The sequence below is a fragment of the Carcharodon carcharias genome, chromosome 12 (genome assembly GCF_017639515.1).
Source record: "Carcharodon carcharias isolate sCarCar2 chromosome 12, sCarCar2.pri, whole genome shotgun sequence".
In the NCBI taxonomy this organism is placed as follows: domain Eukaryota; kingdom Metazoa; phylum Chordata; class Chondrichthyes; order Lamniformes; family Lamnidae; genus Carcharodon; species Carcharodon carcharias.
In genome coordinates, this window is record NC_054478.1 from 22,486,795 (window position 1) to 22,507,490 (window position 20,696).

At 47.6% G+C, this 20,696-nt stretch overlaps 1 protein-coding gene across 3 annotated transcripts in view; it reads left to right on the top strand.

Moving 5' to 3' along the window:
• adcy5 (adenylate cyclase 5) overlaps window positions 1-20,696 on the top strand; it is a 368,070-nt gene that overhangs the window by 302,448 nt on the left and 44,926 nt on the right. For 2 of the 3 annotated variants that reach the window (XM_041200521.1, XM_041200523.1), the window contains 2 exons: window positions 18,313-18,450; window positions 19,954-20,118. In XM_041200521.1, coding sequence (XP_041056455.1) covers window positions 18,313-18,450; window positions 19,954-20,118 — 303 coding nt within the window. The remainder of the gene's footprint in view (window positions 1-18,312; window positions 18,451-19,953; window positions 20,119-20,696) is intronic. The other variant, XM_041200522.1, reaches the window with a different exon arrangement.

The following is a 20,696-nucleotide window of genomic DNA, read 5'->3' on the forward strand; positions in this document are numbered from 1 at the left end:
TGCTTTGGCTATCCAGCCTGTCCCGCACATTTCTGATCCCTTGTGCATCACAATATGGATAATCCCTGCTCCACCCAAATGCTTGTGATCCCTGAAAGAGCCAAAAAATAACAGATAAAAACCCAGATCAATTTGGGGGGGACAAATCTGGGAAATTCTCCCCTGAGCCCCTTAGGCAACAAAACAAGTCCGGGGGTGACACTGTGTCTGATAATTTGGTGTCCTACCTACCTTTTGCACAACATGATCTCTTAGTAGTACAGAATTTAAATATTGCTGAAAAGAGAGACATGCTGCTGAAGATTTTCATCTTGCACTCATCAGGACAAACACAAGAATGCCAAATTTCAAAGGATCAGAACAACTTATACTACAAGAAAAAAATGGTGCTGATTGGTTGGCAAGTTGACTGATTGGCCGAGGTGTTGCCATGAAGAAAGCAACGGGGAGCCATAGGCTCCTCAAGCTCCCGGGTGCAAGTGTTGAACACTTCCTTTTCTGATGACTGCAAGATGAAAAGCTTTGACAATATATGAACTTATGAATTCGGAGCAAGAGAAGGTCACTTAGCCCTATAGTCCTGCTCCACCATTCAATAAGTTCATGGCTCCTCTGAGTATAACCTCCCGCCTAGCACCCGATAACCTTTCAACCCCTTGCTTATCAAGAATCTATCTAGCTCTGCATTAAAAATATTCAAAGACTCTGCTTCCAAAGCCTTTTGAGAAAGAGAGTTCCAAAGACTCACAAAACCGTCTGAGAGAAAAAGAAATCTCCTCATCTCTAGCTTAAAAGAGTGACCCCTTATTTTTAAACCATGACCCCCAGTTCTAGATTCTTGCACAAGAGGAAACACCCTCTCCACATCGACCATGTCAAGACCCATCAAGATTTTATATGTTTCAATCAAGTCACCTCTAACTCTTCCAAACTCCAGTGGATACAAGCCTAGTCTGTCCAACCTTTCCTCACAAGACAACCTGCCCATTCCTGGTGTTAGTTTAGTAAACCTTCTCTGAACTGCTTCTAATGCATTTACATCTTTCCTTAAATAAGGAGACCAATACTACTTTTCATCAATATGATCTCTGTCCCAGCTGCAAATAGATTGCACTCTTGCTTTGGACATTCACTGCCCACTTGTTGATGAAGAGTAGGTGAGTTTCTCCCCAGTACCCTGGTCAATATTTATCCTCCACCAGTTACGCTTTACTTGTCAGTTTATCTGGTCATGATCTCACTGCTGTCTGTGGGAGGTTGCTGTACATAAATTAGTGGTCATGTTTCCTACATTACAACAGCGACTTTGGAAAGTCTTGAGGTCATGAAAGGCGCTATGTAATGCAAGTCATTCTTTCTTTCATATCTCCTAGCCACATACCCCTGCCAAATGCACTGTTGCCCCAATATTTTGGATTGGGAGGATGTGACGAGTGGATTCCCACAGGGATCCGTGCTGGGGCCTCAACTTTTTACGATTTCCATCAATGACATAGATGAGGGGAGTGAAGAAATGGTAACCAAAATTTGCAGATGACACAAAGATAGGTAGGAAAGTATGTTGTGAAGAGGACATGAGGAGGTTGCAGATGGATATAGATAGGTTGAGTGAGTGGGCAAAGATCTGGCAAATGGAGTTTAATGTGGGAAATTGTGAAGTTGTTCACTTTGATTAGAAGAACAAAAGAGCAGAGCATTGCTTAAATGGAGAACGGCTGCATAATTCTGGGGTGCAGAGGGATCTAGGTGTTCTAGTACATGACTCACCAAAGGTTAGTGTGCAGGTGCAGCTAGTAATTAATAAGGCAAATGGAATGCTATCCTTTAATACGAGAGGGATTGAACATAAAAATAAGGATGTTACGCTTCAATTATACAGGGCATTGGCAAGACCACATCTCAAACACTGTGTGCAGTTTTGGTCTCTTTATTTAAGGAAGGATGTAAGTGCATAGGAAGCGGTTCAAAGCAGGTTTATTGGATCTGAAATGAGCGGTTTGTCTAATGAGGACAGGATGGACAGACTGGGCTTGTTTCCAATGGGGTTTAGAAGAGTGAGGGGTGATTTGATTGAAGTATACAAGATCCTGAACGGCCTTGACAAGGTGGACATCAAAAGGATGTTTCCTCTTGTGGGTGACCCCAGATCTAGAGGGCACTGTTTTAAAATTAGGGGTCGCCCTTTTAGGACAGAGATGAGGAGAAATTTCTCTCAGAGGGACTTGGTGTGACTTTGGAACCCTCTGCCTCAGAAGGTGGTGGAGGCGGGGTCATTGAATATTTTTAAGGCAGAGGTAGATAGATTCTTATTAGGCAAGGGAATCAAAGCTTATCGGGATTAGATAGGAATGTGGAAATCGAAATACAAGAAAATCAGCCATGATCTTTTAGAATGGTGGAGCCAGCTCGAGGGGCCGAATGGTCCACCTCCTGTTCCTATTTCTAATGTTCTTCGGCATTTTGTGCATTTACCTCGACTTTGCTCCGGCAGTGGAACACAAGAGGAGTAGGCCATACAGCCCTTCAAGCTTTTTCCAATGTTCAATGAGACAATGGCTGATCAATATTAAATGTTAATAGAGTCTTCAATAGCTTGGGTTACAGTTTCTATGCCATTCCCACCATAAACCACTCCTGCTCTCCATCTTACTCTTCTTTATAAAAACCTTCTTAAAAACATCTCTTGGATTAAGGTTTTGATCTTCCTTTCTAATCTCTCTTCAATCTGGCTAAATTGTTCTATAATAAATGTTATTTGTTGTTGTAAATAAATGGAAGAAGATAGGTTAATCCAGTGATTCTCAGACTGGGTTTATATCCTGGAGTCTCCAACATAATATGAAGGTGTCCTGGTGTATGTTCCTGCTCTCTCCTGCTCCTGCTCTATCTCTGTGCTCCTGCTCTCTCCTTGCTCCTACTCTCTGCATGATCATGCTCTCTCCATGTTCCTGCTCTCTCCATGTTCCTGCTCTCTCCATGTTCCTGCTCTCTCCATGCTCCTGCTCTCTCTCCATGTTCCTGCTCTCTCCTGCTGCTTGCTCTCTCTCCTATTCCTGCTCTCCCCATGCTCCTGCTCTCTCCGTGCTCCTGCTCTCTCCATGTTCCTGCTCTCTCTGTGTTCCTGCTCTTTCCTGTTCCTGCTCTCTCTTCGTGCTCCTGCTCTGTCTCCGTGTTCCTGCTCTCTCTCCATGCTCCTGCTCTCTCCATGATCGTGCTCTCTCCATGATCTTGCCCTCTCCGTGATCCTGCTCTTTCCATGTTCCTGCTCTCTCCGTGTTCCTGCTCTCTCCATGTTCCTGCTCTCTATCCTGTTCCTGCTCTCTCCGTGCTCCTGCTCTCTCCTGTTACTGCTCTCTCCTGTTCCTGCTTTCTCTGTGCTCCTGCTCTCTCTCCGTGTTCCTGCTCTCTCTCCGTGTTCCTGCTCTCTCTCCGTGTTCCTGCTCTCTCTCCGTGTTCCTGCTCTCTCTCCGTGCTCCTGCTCTCTCTCCGTGCTCCTGCTCTCTCTCCGTGCTCCTGCTCTCCGTGCTCCTGCTCTCTCTCGGTGCTCCTGCTCTCTCTCGGTGCTCCTGCTCTCTCTCGGTGCTCCTGCTCTCTCTCCATGCTCCTGCTCTCTCCATGCTCCTGCTCTCTCCATGCTCCTGCTCTCTCCGTGCTCCTGCTCTCTCCGTGATCCTGCTCTCTCCGTGATCCTGCTCTCTCCATGCCCCTGCTCTTTCTCCGTGTTCCTGCTGTCTCTCCGTGTTCCTGCTGTCTCTCCGTGTTCCTGCTGTCTCTCCGTGTTCCTGCTGTCTCTCCGTGTTCCTGCTGTCTCTCCGTGTTCCTGCTGTCTCTCCGTGTTCCTGCTGTCTCTCCGTGTTCCTGCTGTCTCTCCGTGTTCCTGCTGTCTCTCCGTGTTCCTGCTGTCTCTCCGTGTTCCTGCTGTCTCTCCGTGTTCCTGCTCTCTCTCCGTGTTCCTGCTCTCTCTCCGTGTTCCTGCTCTCTCTCCGTGTTCCTGCTCTCTCTCCGTGTTCCTGCTCTCTCCGTGTTCCTGCTCTCTCCGTGTTCCTGCTCTCCCTGTGCTCCTACTCTCTCCATGTTCCTGCTCTCTATCCTGTTCCTGCTCTCTATCCTGTTCCTGCTCTCTCCATGTTCCTGCTCTCTCCATGTTCCTGCTCTCTCCATGTTCCTGCTCTCTCCATGTTCCTGCTCTCTCCATGTTCCTGCTCTCTCCATGTTCCTGCTCTCCATGTTCCTGCTCTCTCCATGTTCCTGCTCTCTCCATGTTCCTGCTCTCCCTATGCTCCTGCTCTCTCCTGTTACTGCTCTCTCTGTGCTCCTGCTCTCTCTGTGCTCCTGCTCTCTCTGTGCTCCTGCTCTCTCTGTGCTCCTGCTCTCTCTGTGCTCCTGCTCTCTCTCCATGTTCCTGCTCTCTCTCCGTGTTCCTGCTCTCTCTCCATGCTCCTGCTCTCTCTCCGTGCTCCTGCTCTCTCTCCATGCTGCTGCTCTCTCCGTGATCCTGCTCTCTTCGTGATCCTGCTCTCTCCATGATCCTGCTCTCTCCGTGATCCCGTTCTCTCCGTGATCCTGCTCTCTCCATGCCCCTGCTCTTTCTCCATGTTCCTGCTGTCTCTCCATGTTCCTGCTGTCTCTCCGTGTTCCTGCTCTCTCTCCGTGTTCCTGCTCTCTCTCCGTGTTCCTGCTCTCTCTCCGTGTTCCTGCTCTCTCTCCGTGTTCCTGCTCTCTCTCCGTGTTCCTGCTCTCTCTCCGTGTTCCTGCTCTCTCTCCGTGTTCCTGCTCTCCCTGTGCTCCTACTCTCTCCATGCTCCTGCTCTCTCCGTGCTCCTGCTCTCTCTCAGTGCTCCTTGCTCCTGCTCTCGCCGTGCTCCAACTCTCTCTCTGTGCTCCTGTCAAAGATAGACTGACTCTTCAGTGGGAAGCAAGCACCCCTATCTCACTCATCGCTGTTTTCTTAAAAGCATTGATAAAACACTTGATATGCAGAACTGTCACACTATGAGTGTTATATTGTATTATAATTTAGATGGGGGGGGTGATTATTACTTATTCATTTGAAAAGGGATCCTTCTGAGAATCATTGGGTTAATAGATGCAGTTTAATCTTTGGACTCCCTGTCACTGAAAAACCAATTGTGATTCAACCACCTGATACCATCTAAACACACTGAACTAATATTTGCTTTATTACTCATCCTCAGTATCACTAAATCCTGAAACTGTGACAAAAGTAAAAGAAACGTGTCAGTGGAAATTAGCAGTTACACACTGGAGCCTCAAGAACCTCCTTGTTCCATGGAAGAATTATAGGGCGGTGGGGGTTGTGGGAGGATCAGCAACTATCAGGTGTCTCTAAATTTCATCCAGTTTAGCAGCACAAATTATTCCTGTTACTGTAGATAGGTATATAACTCCTAACCCAGTCTGTGATTGACCTGCCTCCCCCAAGTACAGTTGGATTGGCTTCCTATTCCAGTCTAATCCAATTTTGGCTGTCCCCTATTCTCTTGAACCAAACTGATTTACCATTTACTCCAAATTAACTCCGATGTTAATCATAAAATGCTGGATTGTGTGGAGCGCAGCCTGAGATTAAAGGCAAAATACAGCGGATGCTGGAAATTAGGGATGGGCAATAAATGGTGGCTGTGCCCACACTCCCTGAACAAATCTGTGGAAAGAGAAACAGAGCTAATGGGCATAATCTAGTTGAGGCATTGTGGCTGGAGAGCTGGCGAGAGACCTATGCTGCCTGTTTTCTGGAATGAACCACAGGCTAATCAGTCAGTGGCAAGGCCACCAGCGGGCCTTCCTCTGGAATCAGGTCCCCCAAAGCCAGAAGTCCCGCCTAGCGAGACCTGCCGGCCAATCAGAGGCTGGCAGCTCTTGTGCTCAGCAGCGCCACAGAGGCGGTTGTGGCTGCTGCCAGAAGAACACCTCCCAAAGTCCCAGGATCGCAGAGTGACAGAGGGCAAAAGTAAGTGATGTGGGAAGGATAGGGTGGTTTTCATGGCATGGGGGTGGGGGGGTTCATGGGGAAAGGGTTGCAGGGGGTACGGAAGAAAGGGCAGTGGGTGGCCCTCAGCAGGCTCCCCCTTCCTGATGCCAGGTTACTCAATCAGGCGCTGAGTGCCTTTGGTCGAAGGACACATCCCCCCCTCGGTAGGCAGCGGGGCGGGAAGGTCGACCATGGGTCTTCCCACCCGGAACGTGACTCTGGCAAAGGCGGGAAGGCGGTGGAGTTCCGGTATGCCACCACCCCGCCTAAGTACGCGGCCTTCCTGCCTCCAAGCTCACCACCAGCGAGAGCGCAGGATTCTGGCTTGCGTTTCTGGTCTGTGACCTTTCAGCAGAAACCGAGAACCAGAAAGCTTTTCTCATATTGAGAATGATAGAGTTGAAATATTCACCAGTACGTGGTTGGTCTTTGGTGAAATGCAAGTTTTTGCTTGTGTGTTTTAGTCCTGATTTGGTCCTTCTTTTACTTTTTATTTAGTTGAAATCTTTTCCTTTCTCCTGTGGTATTTTATTTTTCAGTGGGTTTTTGCACAGCACGCTGTAACTCCTTTCCAATTTTTGGTGCTTTTGGCACACGTGGGAGTGGAGGTCATTTTAAGTTCTTTCAGTAAGTGACCCTGTAGCCCGGCTTGTTCCAAGTTGCCGATCATGTTGCTCGTTCCACATGATTTTGAAAAGAAAACACTTCACTTTCTCTTGACACCGAGACAAGTAGGGAGGCATTAGGAGCGGTGACCAAGGGCTTGGTCAAAGCAGCATTTTTAAAAGAGGACAGAGCGGTAGAGAGGCAAAGAGGTTTCGGGAGGGAATTCCAGAACTCGGGGCACTAGGCAGCCGAAGGGAGGGCCACCAATAGTGGAGCAATTAAAATAGGGGATGCGCTAGAGGGGCAGATGGGGTCATAATGGTAATGTCACTGAACTAGTGCCCAGAGGCCCAGGCTAATGCACTGGGGACAGGTTAAAATCCTGCCATAATAAATCTGGAATTGAAAGCTAATCTCAGTGATGGTGACCATGAAACTATCATTAATTGTCATTAAAAACCCTTCTAGTTCTCTTACGGCCCTTTTGGGATGGAAATCTGTCATCCTTACCTGGTCTGGCCTACATGTGACTCCAGACCCACAGCAATGTGGTTGACTCTTAACTGCCCTCAGAAAAGGCCAAGCAAGCCACTCAGTTCAAGGGGCAATTAGGGATGGGCAACAAATGCCGGCCTTGCCAGCGACGCCCACATCCCACGTGAAAAATAAATTTAAAAGAAAGAGACCAGAATTAGCGAAGCTAAGAGGGTCTTGGGGGTTGGAGGGGGTTACAGGGATAGGGAGGGGAGAAAAGCCATGGAGGGATTTAAAAACAAGGATGGGATTTCTAAAATTCTCTTAGTCAATGCAACTTTCCCTCATAATTGAATCCTTTTGGCCCCGGGTTCCTGCTTAGAATCTGTGGCGTACGATCAAAAACAAAAAGATTGAAGTCATGCTTCTCTGTGAATTTAATCCTTTATTCAACCTTCCCGTTTCCTTTCCCTAATTTGTACAGGCTTTGACTCTTGGTGGGCTGCAAGGCAGTGTCAGCAAACTAATTTATAAAGAACATCTCAGCTGAAACCTGATCATGACCTTGCAAAACATTTCCCTCACTAATCCAGAGGCTACAATAGCACCCACTGCGCGCTGGTGGAGTTGTGGTATTTCAGATGAGACATTAAACTGAAGCCTCATCTGCTCTCTCAGGTGGGCATAAAAGATCCTGTGGCATTATTTTAAAGAAAGTTCTCCCCACTGTCCCAGCCTGTGCTTAACTCCCTCCCACCAACATCAATTACAAACAAATGATCTGGTCGGTTATATTTTTGCAGCTTGTGGGAGCTTTCTGTGCACAAATTGGCTGCTGTGTTTCCTACACCGTGCGACCACGCCTCAGAAGTACCTCATTGGTTGTGAAGCACTTTGGCAGATCCTGGGGTCACAAAAGGCGCTGCTGAAATGCAATTTTTTCTTTCTTTCTTCTTGACTCCAAAAATCCCACCTTTAGTCTGCCATGTTTGGCATTATCCCTGACAATCCATGTTAGGAATGACCTTCCTTCCATCATAAGTTCACAAGTGGGGATGTTCACTGAGGATTGCACAACGTTGAGCGCCATTCGTGACTCCTTAAATACTGAAGCAGTCCATGTCCAAATGCAGCAAGACCTGGACAATGTCCAGGCTTGGGCTGACAAGTGGCAAGTAACATTTACACCACACAAATGCCAGGCAATGACCATCTCCAGCAAGAAAGAACCTAACCATCGCCCCTTGACATTCAATGATATTACCATCACTGAATCCCCGACTATCAACATCCTGGGGGTTACCATTGACCAGAAACTGAACTGGACTAGCCATATAAATACTGTGGCTACAAGAGCAGATCAGAGGCTAGGAATCGTGCGACGAGTAACCCACCTCCAGATTCCCCAAAGCCTGTCCGCCATCTACAAGGCACAAATCAGGCGTGTGATGCAATACTCCCGCCTTGCCTGGATGAGTGCAGCTCCCACAACACTCAAGAAGCTTGACACCGTCCAGGACAAAGCAGCCCGCTTGTTGGCACCCCAAGCACAAACATTCACTCCCTCCACCATCGACGCACAGTGGCAGCAGTGTGTACCATCCACAAGATGCACTGCAGAAATTCAACAAGCTGCCTTAGGCAGAACCTTCCAAACACATGACGACGACTGTCTAGAAGGACAAGGGCAACAGATAGATGGGAACACCACCACCTGCAAGTTCCCCTCCAAGTCACTCACCATCCTGACTTGGAAATATATCGCCGTTCCTTCACTGTCCTGGAACTCCCTCCCTAACAGCACTGTGGGTGTACCTAGCCACAGGGACTGCAGCGGTTCAAGAAGGCAGCTCACCCATCACCTTCTCAAGGGCAAGTAGGGATGGGCAATAAATGCTGGCCCAGCCAGTGAAGCCCACATCCCATGACTGAATAAAAAAAAGCTTGCTCAAGCTAACCCAGAAATGGCCAGAAAAGTTATCCCCATGTTGGGATTTGAACATCTGTGTCGTATCCAACCTAGCCCTGTATCCTCAAGGCCACCTTAGTCACATATCTCTCATTTTAAATTTCCATGGAGGGAGGTGAACCTTTGGACTCCTCTACCTTGGTTTCAATGGACTGTTTTAATCAGTGACAATTTCAAGCTGTTCCTTGTTGCATTTATCTCCAACTACACTCTGATTCCTAGCCACCAGATCAGACAGGACTGAGCAAACGACTAATAGAACTGCACAAAAATTCCAATTCAGTTGAACAAAATTCCATCCTATTTAACAGTAATCGAGTGGGCGCCATGCATTATGTAACAGCGATTAAAAATATACAATCTGTATAGTCATATTCTGTTACATATTTAGGACACGCCTGTGTGTTGCAAGAGCTGGGGGGAGAATTTACTCTGAATTTGTAATAAAGCTTACATAAAAGCTCACTGCAATATGAGTCATCAGGTAGTCTGGGACTAAAATAAGAGCAGCAAATAGGGTGTGCTAGTCAGTAGAGTTAGATTCAAGCCACATTGCTCACGATGTTTTCCTCTCCCTCCCTAAACCTCTGCTGCCTCACCAACTCACTCTTGCAGTTCAAAAAGGGAAGGCCTTGCAGTTATAGAGTACTTTTCAGACCTTGGGACTTTGTAACACTTGAATGTTGCTGAAAATAGAGACGTGTTGCTGAAGTTTTTCAACTTGCACTCATCAGGACAAACACAAGAATGCCAAATTTCAAACAATCACAACAATTTATACTACAGGAGAAAAGGATGCTGATTAGTTGGCAACTCGACTGTAGAATTTTTAAAAAGGCATATTATCTAAATGGTGAGAGATTGCAGAACTCTGAGATGCAGAGGGATCTAGGTGTCCTAATGCATGAATCACAAAAGGTTAGTATGCAGGTACAGCAAGTAATTAGGAAAGTTAATAGAGTGTTATCATTCATTGCGAGGGGAATTAAATATAAAAGTAGAGAGGTTATGCTTCAGTTGTATGGAGTAGTGGTGAGACCACACCTGGACTACAGTGGAAGCAGTCTGGCTGGGATCTTCCGTGCCCGCTGATGTCGGGTGTGTTCAGTGGCATAAGTGGACAATATGGCGAGAAGGACAAAAATCAGTTTCATGACGTTGTGAAACCAGTTTGCGATCGTCCACTCAGCCCATCAATGGCAGGACACGTTCCCTGCCATTGGACATTGGGAACCTCATTGTAATACATCAGCATATCACTATAAGGCCAGCCCACCGGACTCATCCCCGCCCTGCTGGATCGTCTGCCCATGTCGGTGGGAAAACACAGCCGGTGTAGAACACATCTTTACAAGTGTTGATGTGCAGAAGTTGGGACTTAGCTGCCAGGGCCTTGCTCACATTGCAGACATCCGAGGAGCAGAAGATACTGGAGCCTGACAGCAGCGACACACTGGAGGAACATCCAGGGCAGGTTGGGTGGATTCTCATGGATATGGCTCCGCTGCAAAACAGCTCACGGAAGTTGGAAAGTCACCGTTGATGCCCACAGTGGATGATGATGGTGAGAGAGGAAGGTCTAGGATCAGCTGGGAGAGGAAGAGGTGTCTGAATTGGGTGAGGTTGGGAGGGCAGAAATGAAGTTCTCTGGGTGGGTTGAGGTTGGGAAAGGGGGAATGAAGGTGTTGGGGGTGAGGTTTGGAGGGGGGGAGTGAAGGTGTCGGGAGAGGGAGGTTGGGAGTGGGGGGAGAGAGTATGGGGGGAAGGAAGGGGTAACGTGGGAGAAGATGGCATTTAGGGAGGTAGGTGTAAGTGGGGTGGAAGGTGTAAGAGAGAGGAGGGAGTTTGGGGGAGGAAGGAGTGTGGAGAGGGGAGGGTGTCCGGGTGGGGAAGAAGGAGTGCAGAGAGGGGAGATAGTCCAGGGGAGGAAGGAGTGCGGAGGAGGTAGAGATTAAGAGTGGAGGAAGGAGTCAGGAAGTGGGAAGGAGTAAGGCCAGAGGAAGAAGTGAGCCTGGAGGAAGAGGTAAGACTGGAGGAAGGAGTCGGGAGGGGGGAAGGACTAAGCGTGTAGGGGGTAGTCCAGGGGAGTGGGAGGACTAAGGGAGGGAATGGGTGCAAAGAGGGGAAGGGGTGCAAAGGGCAGAAAGGGGAAATGTGCAGGTGAACATGCAAGGGAGGGGTCTGATAGGTCCATGTCTGCCTCCTGGGGAGCGAACTGAGTTTGGGTGTGGTGAGAATGACTGAGGACAGAGTGAGGCGATAGGGTGAGGGTTCGATGGTAGCGATAGAAGGGTGATTGGTGGGGACTTGGAGGCAGACACGGACTCTGGGGGTGGGAAGGAGGTCAATGTGGATGGGGGTGGGATTTTCAGGAAGGAAGGGAACGTGCCTGGACATTCCCAAAGGAAAAGGGTTGTGGCCGGTAGGTCACGAAGGGAAGGTGAAAGGTGATGCCGGGGGAGTGGGGGGGGAGCCAACTTTGATGGGGGAAAGGAAATGGGTGACTTGGGGAAGACAAAAGACAGGGAGCTGATGAAAAAGTGAATCCAGACCATGCTGTGCAAATTGAAAGTGAAATGAGAGTTGTGATGGGCGAGATCAGATGTTACATGGGATGTGATCAGTGGGATGACCCATGGCTGTCCAGCTGCTGCTCCTCCTCCCTTCTGGTGCCCGAGGGCCCCAGCCTGACTCCTTGAGGGGAAGGAGCACCAGGAGGGATGTCGAGGTGCCCCGTTTCCCTCTTGTGTTGCCACTGCAGGAACTCACCCATAGCTTCCGCGCTGGAGTGCAGGTCTGCACACATCTCCACGTTCTGCTGGACCAGGGTCTCCATGGCGTCCGCCATCCTCCCCATGGAGACCTCCATATGCGCACATGGGCACCACTGCATCAGAGAGCAGGCAGAGGCACTCATCTGACCCATAAGCTACTCTGTTGAGGGCTTTCAACAGCTCTGTGCGATGTTCCCCTGCCCTCTGATGACTCCAGGATGAGTTGGAAGGCCTAGCCCAGAGGCTCATCATGTGACTCGGACCCCACAGATGCCCCTTCCCCAGTAGTCCTCCAAGATATCCTCTTGGCTGTACATGAGGACCTGGATGGAGCTGAGGGACTGGCTGGCTGAGGGTGTCGGTCGCTTGGCAGAGCTCCCTGTGAACCAAAGTAGAGATAATTAATACATGGCAGCAGAGTCAAAAGCAGGAGAGAGAGCACTCACAGTTGAGTCGAGGGAGGAATGATGATGTGCAGGATTCTCAGGTGGGTATTCACCACCAACCTCATCGTCGCCACAGGCAGTCCTCAGCAGTCCGCATGATGACACACTCTTCAAAGTGAAGGGCCTAATGTAGGCCATTACATCCCCAGTCTGGGACCTCTCCCTGCAGTTGTGAGCCAGCTTCTCCTGCATGGAACCAGATGGAGAGAGTGTGAGCAGGACACATGGCACTGTGTGGAATGTTTGTGTGGTGAGCGGAGCCATGGACAGGATGAGCAAGCGAGCTTGAGAGGGTATGAGCCTAATGAAGATGTGAGGGTGTGTGTGAGAGTTAGTGGTGTTGTCCCTTGAGGTGTGAGATCCCTGTGGATGTGTGATGGGTTTGTGAGTGTGTGAGTTGAGAGTGATGAAAAGAGTGAGTTACCCTGGAGGAACAAATGAGACCATTCATCCTGTTGTGGCACTGGGTGGCTGTCCTCTTTTGCAGGGCATTGGCGCTGACCACCGCTGCCACCGCCTGCCATGCTGGATTGTTGATGCCGCTACCCATCCTGTGGCCAGAGCGGGGGTAGAGGACATCGCGAAGGGCCTCCACAGCGTCCAAAAGACATGCAGTGACGTGTCATTAAACCTGGGGGCTGCAGTCTTTTTGCCTTTTGTGAACATCTTCCCTACAGCAGTCGTGGGCTGGTAGCACTGAGATGTGTGCACGCAGCTGGACTTTAAATATGGTGTCTGGCGTGATGAAGCAGTGAGATAATGGCGGATGGGTGAATGAGAGCTCATGCACCATGGAAACAGCGTTTATCCCGGGAATGTATAACTAATGCCACGTTTGCGACGATACGGCATAAAAGGCCGCTTTTGAGGCCGCGGGTAACATGTCGTTTTACCCTCCCACTACCGCACTTAAGACAGAGATGGATAGATTCTTGATAAACACGGGGGTGAAAGGTTATCGGGGGTAGGTGGAAGTTTACAATCAGATCTGCTATGATCTTATTGAATGGCAGAGCAAGCTTGAGGGTCTGATTGGCCTAATTCGTATGTCCGTATAACATAATAATGTTATGGGGGGGGAGAACGATGGCATAGTGGTGATGTCACTGGACTAGTAATCCAGAGGCCCAAGTTAATACTCTGGGGACATGGATTCCAGTCTCACCATAGCAGCTGTTGGAGTTTAAATTCAATTAATAAATCTTGAATTGAAAGCTAGTCTTAGTAGCAGTGACTAAGAAGCTATCATCGATTGTCATAAAAACCCATCTGGTTCATGAATGTCCTTTGGGGAGGGAAATCAGCTGTCCTGACCTGGTCTGGCCTACATATGACTCTGGATCCACAGCAATGCGATTGACTCCTAACTGCTTTCTGAAATGATCTAGCAAGTCACTCAGTTCAAGAGCAACGAGGGATGGACAACAAATGCTGGCTTTGCCAACAACACCCACATCCCATGAAAGAATAATGAAAAAAAAATAACGTCTCAAGACATTTAACGGCATTGTTATTAAGCAAATTCAACATTGAGCAACTCAAAGTGATATTTGGGCAGATAGGCAAAATCATAGGTATTAAGGAGAGTCTTAAAGGAGGAAAGAGAGGCAGAGAGGTTTAGGGAGGGAATTCCAGGGCTTAGGGCTCATACAGCTGAAGGCATGGCTGCCAACGGTGGTGTGATAAAAATCGGGAATGTGCGAGACCAGAACTGGAGGAGCACAAAGATCTCGGGGGATTGTGGTTACGGCCAATTATGTACTTTCGAAGTGTCGTCATTATCGAGGAAATACAGTAGCAAAACTGGGCTCAGCCCAGATCCCACAAAGAGCGATGTGGTAATGACCAGATCATTCAGTGATGCTGGTTTCAGGATAAATGTTGGTCAGGAGGCCGGGGAGAACTCCCCTCCTTATCTTCCAAATAGTGCCTTGGGATCTTTTACATCTACTTGAGAGGGTCCTCTGTTTAACTTCGAATCCAAAGTATGAGTTTTCCAGCCAAGTAAATTTCCTGCTGTTTCTTTCTGCCCTTCACACTGGGATCATTGGCATTTCTTCAGAGTGGTTGCACAGAACAATTTCAGAATCCATCTCATAAACCACTTTGGAGACATCCTCGGCCTCAACAGTTAACACCAGGGGCTCTTTTACATCCGCCTGAGAGGGCTGACGGGGCTTGGTTTTAATGTCTCATTTAAAAAAGGCACCTCTGACAGTGCAGCATTCCCCCAGCACAAGTAGTAGAGCACCAGCCAAAGTGAGACTCCAGCCCACATCCTTCTGGCTCAGAGGCAAGAGAGTTGCCCACTTGAGGCCACAGTTCAGTTTGGAGTTTCTGCATTTCATTAGACAACAATCCGAGTTGAGACCTGCTTAATCTGGTGTCAGATATGCACGCCTATGTGTGAAGTTCGTAATGATCGATAAAGTCGAGATTAGTTTAGATCAGTCCTGAAACTTATCTCCGGATCTGCTCATTGCTCCTGACTGGCACAAGGCCATGTGCACAGTTCTATCACTGTTAAGACCTATTTAACACACACCTTTGATGAAGCACCTGTTCTCACCTCTCCCTGAGCTCCCGAGTTCATTTTATTCATGTCTCTGCAAAAGCTCCTTGAAACATTTTTTTTCACATGAGAAAGGTGCTATAACAATGCAATGTAATCAGGGTTGCTCTGGATCTCCAGGAATTAAAGATTAACGTCCAAAACACTTATGTATAAGGATATTGAAATAAATTGTGTTTTTAAAATAATTTTCTTTGAAAATTTTCATTTATTAATAACGCAAATATTGGAGATGGGACACTTGGGGGCAATAGGTCATGCATTGAAACTTCCAGCAACTGTTCAACAAGAGTTGGCAGCCATAGTTGTAATTGTTCTTATGCTTAGTGGGCCTTGGCAAATCTTCCAAGTTTACTCATGCTGCATAACGATTTCTACATTGAGAACTGGCTGTCTTAGTGTCCCATTGAACACAGGACACCTTTTTTAACAGTGTTGTCAAAATCTGGAAGGGTTGGTGGAAGTGGACTCAACAGTAACTTTCAAGAGGGAATTGGATAAATACTTGAAAGGGAGAGAAAATTGCAGGGCTATGGGGAAAGAGAAGGGAGAGTGCAGCTAAGTGGATAGTTCTTTCAAGAGAAGCGGTTGGAGTGATGTGGAGCTTGACCATTTCAACACATTCCTGAACAGCCTCCCACATTCCACCCTCCGTAAACTTGAGATCTTCTAAGACTCTGCCCACTGACCTACCTTGGTTCCCGATTAAGCAACACCTCGATTTTAAAATTCTCATCCTTGTTTTCAAATCTCTTCATGGCTTTGCCCCTCCCTATCTCCGTAATCTCCCCCAGCACTTACAACATACCTTGTGCTCATCTTATGCTGGCCTCTCGATATCCCCAATTTTAATTGCTCCACCTTGGTGGCCGTGCCATCAGCTGCCAAGACCCTAAGCTCTGGAATTCTAAAGGAGGGTAGCGATATTGGCACGGGACAAGTAATCCAGTGACCCAGTGCTCTGGGAGCATTGCTTCTAATCCCACCTTGGCAGTTGGTGGAACTTGAATTCAATTAACAAATCTGGAATTAAAAGCTAGTCTCAGTAATGGTGAGCATGGAACTACCACTGATTGTCATAAAAATCCATCTAGTTCACTAACATCCTTTAGGGAAGGAAACCTGCAATCCTTACCTGGTCTGGCCTACCTGTGCCTCCAGACTCACAGTAAGGGTTGATCCTTAAACTGCCCTGTGAATCGGTGTGGCAAGCCACTCAGTTCAAGGGCAATTAGGGATAGACAAATTCTGGCTGTGTCATCCCATGAAAGAATATATTTTTTAAAATTCCCTCTATAAACCTCTCTCTACCTCACTACCTTGCTTTCCCCCTTGCTTTGGTCAAGCTCTGGGTCATCTACCCTAATATCTCCTTAATGTGGCTCAGTGTCAAATTTTTCTTTATAATGCTTCTGTGCCTTGAGAAATTTTATTACCAACAATCACTTGGTAGTGCAGAACTTGAATATCGCTGAAAAGAGAGACCTATTGCTGAACCTTTTCTTCTTGCACTCATCAGGACAAATGCAAGAATGCCAAATTTCAAACAATCACAACAATTTATACTGCTGGAGAAAAGGATGTTGATTGGCTAGTCGGCTTGATTAGCCGAGGCGTTGCCATTGGAGAAAGCAGTGAGGAACAATAGACTCGCTGAGCTCCTGGGTAATTCAAGAAAGGTGCAAGGCTTGAACATGTTCCTTTTGTTTGCAGAGAACAGGTCTCTGTGTATAAATGTATGTCACTCCTAGAAAGCATAGATCAGCTATGTTATGAGCTCAATTAATTATCTTAAATTGGTTGTTAGTGTAGTTATTAGCGCACTCAAGATTGTACAGCAAGTGCTGCCCAATCGCGGCATCACATCTAGCAGTAGATGTTTTGATTTTGGGCCTCTTCTTTTAGTGATTTTTATTATCTTAAGTGGAAGCTGTTACTGTGTTAAAGTTGATTCCAGTTCATCCTTTTCCCTGACAGGTACGATGGCCGTGCATTTTACAGTAGCCTGAATTTTATGGATGGCAGGGTTTCACCTCCTGCCATCCAAGGAGTCGACAGGGAACGCATCCCCACCGACTCCGACTGCTCAATAGCAATTTCACGCTCAAGTGAGCGTCAGTTGGCTGCAGGCAGGACTTCTGCTCCAGGCTCAGGAGAAAATCCCAGCTGAGGGAGCTGCCAGCTAATCTGATTGGCCAGCAGCTCTCTGGTCTCTGCAACAACAAAGAGCTGCAGTGGACGGAAGCAGAACTTCAGGAAGGAGCCTGAGCCTAAGTCCCGGGATTGGACGTCACGATAAGTTTAAGGGGTCCCAGGGCAGGGAGGGTAGGAAAGACCTGGGGTGGGGTGGGGGGAGAGGGGGGTGGAAAGTGGGTATCGGGGAGAGACCTGTGGGCAGGGGAGGAAGGTCCAGCGGACCATCAGAGGTGGGCACCCAAGGTCAGAAGGGGACTTCTGATGGAGGCCCCCTCCCACTTTGTGCCCGAGATCTAAGCCCATCCCATTTCAGACTTCCTCCACGCCAGGTAAATCCTCCTGCCAGCATCAGTGTTAAGGCTCAGTGGGAAATAACTGGGCTCAGTTGAGGCAAGAGCGGACTTCCACATCTGAGGTCTTCCCTGGCCCAGCGTAAAATCGCTGCGAGGTCTGGACAGGCAGGAGTCTGGAGGGAATCCCTGTCCTTTCAATTTCACACCCCCCACCACCTGAATACCCGCCAGTGAGTGGGGGGGTGGAGGGTGTGAAATTCAGGCCCATCTGATTTGTGTTAAAGGATTTAAACAAAGTCACGACTACTTTTACTGAAAATTCTCCCAACCTCCTTCGCTCTCCAATTATCTTTTTTTGATTTTACATTGTGGCTTAAAAGCTGTGAATTTGTTTTTTTTTCAGATAGTCTCCCCCCCCCAGTCTGCAGTGAATTATATTAATGCTGATCCATTATACGCAATTTCCAGTCTGGTACCTATTATCCTACCTTTGGCTGTCAGAATTGTTATGGTGCACAGTTACCTCACACTCAGTAAAGTTCTCTGAATTCGCTCATCACACTGTCTCAGGCCTACTCGGACATGTCAGGACAAACCAGAAAGGATCAAAGTAGTTGACGGGAATAGGGGGCATAGGGACAGAGGGAGGCCATTCAGCCCCTCGAGCTTGTTCCCCACCATTCAATTAGCTCGGGCTGCTCTGTATCTCAAACCCATTTACATGCGGAGAGCGTTGAAGTGAAATTCCCCGGGGAACACGCCGAGCAGGTCAGGAGGTGGAAGCGTGTTCCGCAAGGAACGTGGGGAGAGTGTCGGAGTGACACTCCCCAGGGAACATGTGATGTGAGTCAAGATGAGAGCTTGGCAGTCGTTGCTGCTGAAGTGAAATGAAGTTCAGATTGCCGATTCTGTGACTTTGTCAAACAATGTCGAGTGCGGATTGTTTTCAACTTTAAGCAATTGAAATCTCGGTCCTTCTTTTGCCCCCAGCTCTTCCCCCGCCCACTGCAGCACTTGTCGAAGAAGATCGTCCAATCGAAGTTAAACAGCACCATCGTCGGGGTGTTCACCATCTCACTGGTGTTCCTGTCTGCGTTTGTCAACATGGTAGGTGGAGTCCGTTGTGAGGTGAGTCCGTGTTTTACAGCAGGCTGGTCCCATTATATACAATGGGAAAGAGGTACCCCTTCATCAGATCCGGGGCAATCCAGGGTACAGAGTGTATTAGGCTCAGGATAACACAGAGTCTGGAGTGTGTTAGATCCAGGATAACACAAAGTATAGAATTAGTTAGATCCAGAATAACTTAGATACTATTCCTATTGCATTACAACAGTGACTACACTTCAAAACTACTTCATTAGTTGTAAAGCACCTTGGGATGTCCTGAAGTGGTGAGAGGCACTGTATAAATCTAAGTCTTTCTTTCATGTACCGTTACTTAATTTCTCTTCACAGAGAATGAGTGCTCTAAGGACTCATGATACCAGGCATTGAGAAATAATAGGGAATAGAATTAACACAGAATTGAAAGAATATAATTACTCAATCCCTCTTGGGTTCTGAAGGACTGTATTTCAACCGATATTAATTCAGACTCTTCATACTGTTGGGGTCATTAATTCCTCTCAACCACCGCATCCACCCTTCCCACCAATCCCCCAACCGTCATCGAATAATCTTATTTCAGCTCCCTTGTGCTATCTGGGTCAATATGTTCCACTAGCCCATGTTATTGAGGGCATCTCTCCTGATGTTATTGGGGTTACCTCTTGTTGGGCTTTGTAACTTCTCCCAGCTCGGGTTCTTTGTTATTTATACATGGAATTGCATTGCACAGGAGGATGCATTTCAGCCTGCATGCCCGTGCTGGCTTTTTGAAGGAGCTATCCAATTAGTCCCACTTGCTCCTGTTCTATCAATATAACCCTGTGTATTTTTCTTTTCAAGTATTTATCTAATTTCCTTTTGAAAGCTATTATTGAATCTCCTTCAGACAATGTGTTCCTGGTCACAGCTCTGTGAAAATAAATTTCTCCTCATCTCCCCCTGTGGTTGTTTTACCTTAAACCTATTGCGTACATAAAATTAAACTAACCTCTCATATATACTCACACATAGGGGTAAGTGTAACCTTTAGAACCAGGTGGTAACAGGCGATAACCAATGGGAAGCAAGTTTACGTCTCGCCCAGTCTTCTTTACCAATCAGACAGGGTGTAGCTGCCACGAGCCTTGCCAGCAATGCCCACGTCCCAAGAATGAATTAAAAATTAGAAAGCTAACTTGGGAATTGCATTTGATCTCCATGCCTCAGACTTCAGCGTTCATACTCCCGATCCCTTTTCAAGGGCTCCTGCTGCTTGTGTAGGTGCGAACGCTAGATGAGGACCAGGATCAATCTTATCACAGCTGACGAACAGACCAACACTCAGTGTTTCTGGCTCACGGATGGATAACAGCCACCTGGGTTAAGCAGTACAGGCCATACTGGTGTCTGAGAAACTGTGCCACAACAGAGAAATGAGAAAGAGGGCAAGAGAGGAGACAACTGGGGAGAAAAATGCAGTCACGACTCAAGGAGAATTCATAAAGTAACCTCATGACGATTTGTTTTGCTTCTTCATTCCAGTTTGTGTGCAACACCCAGGATTTGTATGGCTGTGTGGCTAAAGAGTACAACACAACGCCAAGCAATGTCAATGCCTGCCACATCGCTAACTCCATTGCCAATTACAGTCTGGACTTGGAGACAGGACTCTGTGGGGGAGAGGAACCCAGCTGTAACTTCCCTGAGGTACTGGCTTGCTTGATTCATAGAATGATGGCGCACAAAAGGAGGCCATTCAGCCCATTGAGCCTGCGTCGGCTCTTTGAAAAGCTTATCCAATCAATTCCACCCTCCACCAATCTTTCCTGGTAGTAAATCTTTCAATTTCAAGCATTTATTCAGTTCTCTTTTGAAATTCACTATTGTATCTGCTTTCACAACCTTTATACGCGGTGTGTTACAGATCAACGTGCCACGCGAAAACATTCATCCTGCACCCCCTGACCTCAACCCCCCATCTCCCCCCACCCCTCACCCCACCCCACAACCCCAGTTATTTTGTCAATTGCCTTAAATCTCTTCTGGCTATGGTTCTCCTACCAGTAAAAAGTTTCTCCTTATTTACTCAATCAAAACCCTTCAAAATTTTGAACACCCCTTCCCTTCTTTGTCCTAGGGAAGAACTATCCCTTCTCCAGTCTCCACATATTCACCCAGATGATCTTATTGAATGGCAGAGCAGGCTTGAGCAGCCAAATGGCCTACTATTGCACCTAATTCTTATGATTGTATACTTACCTTCGCCCTGGTACTATTTTAGTAAG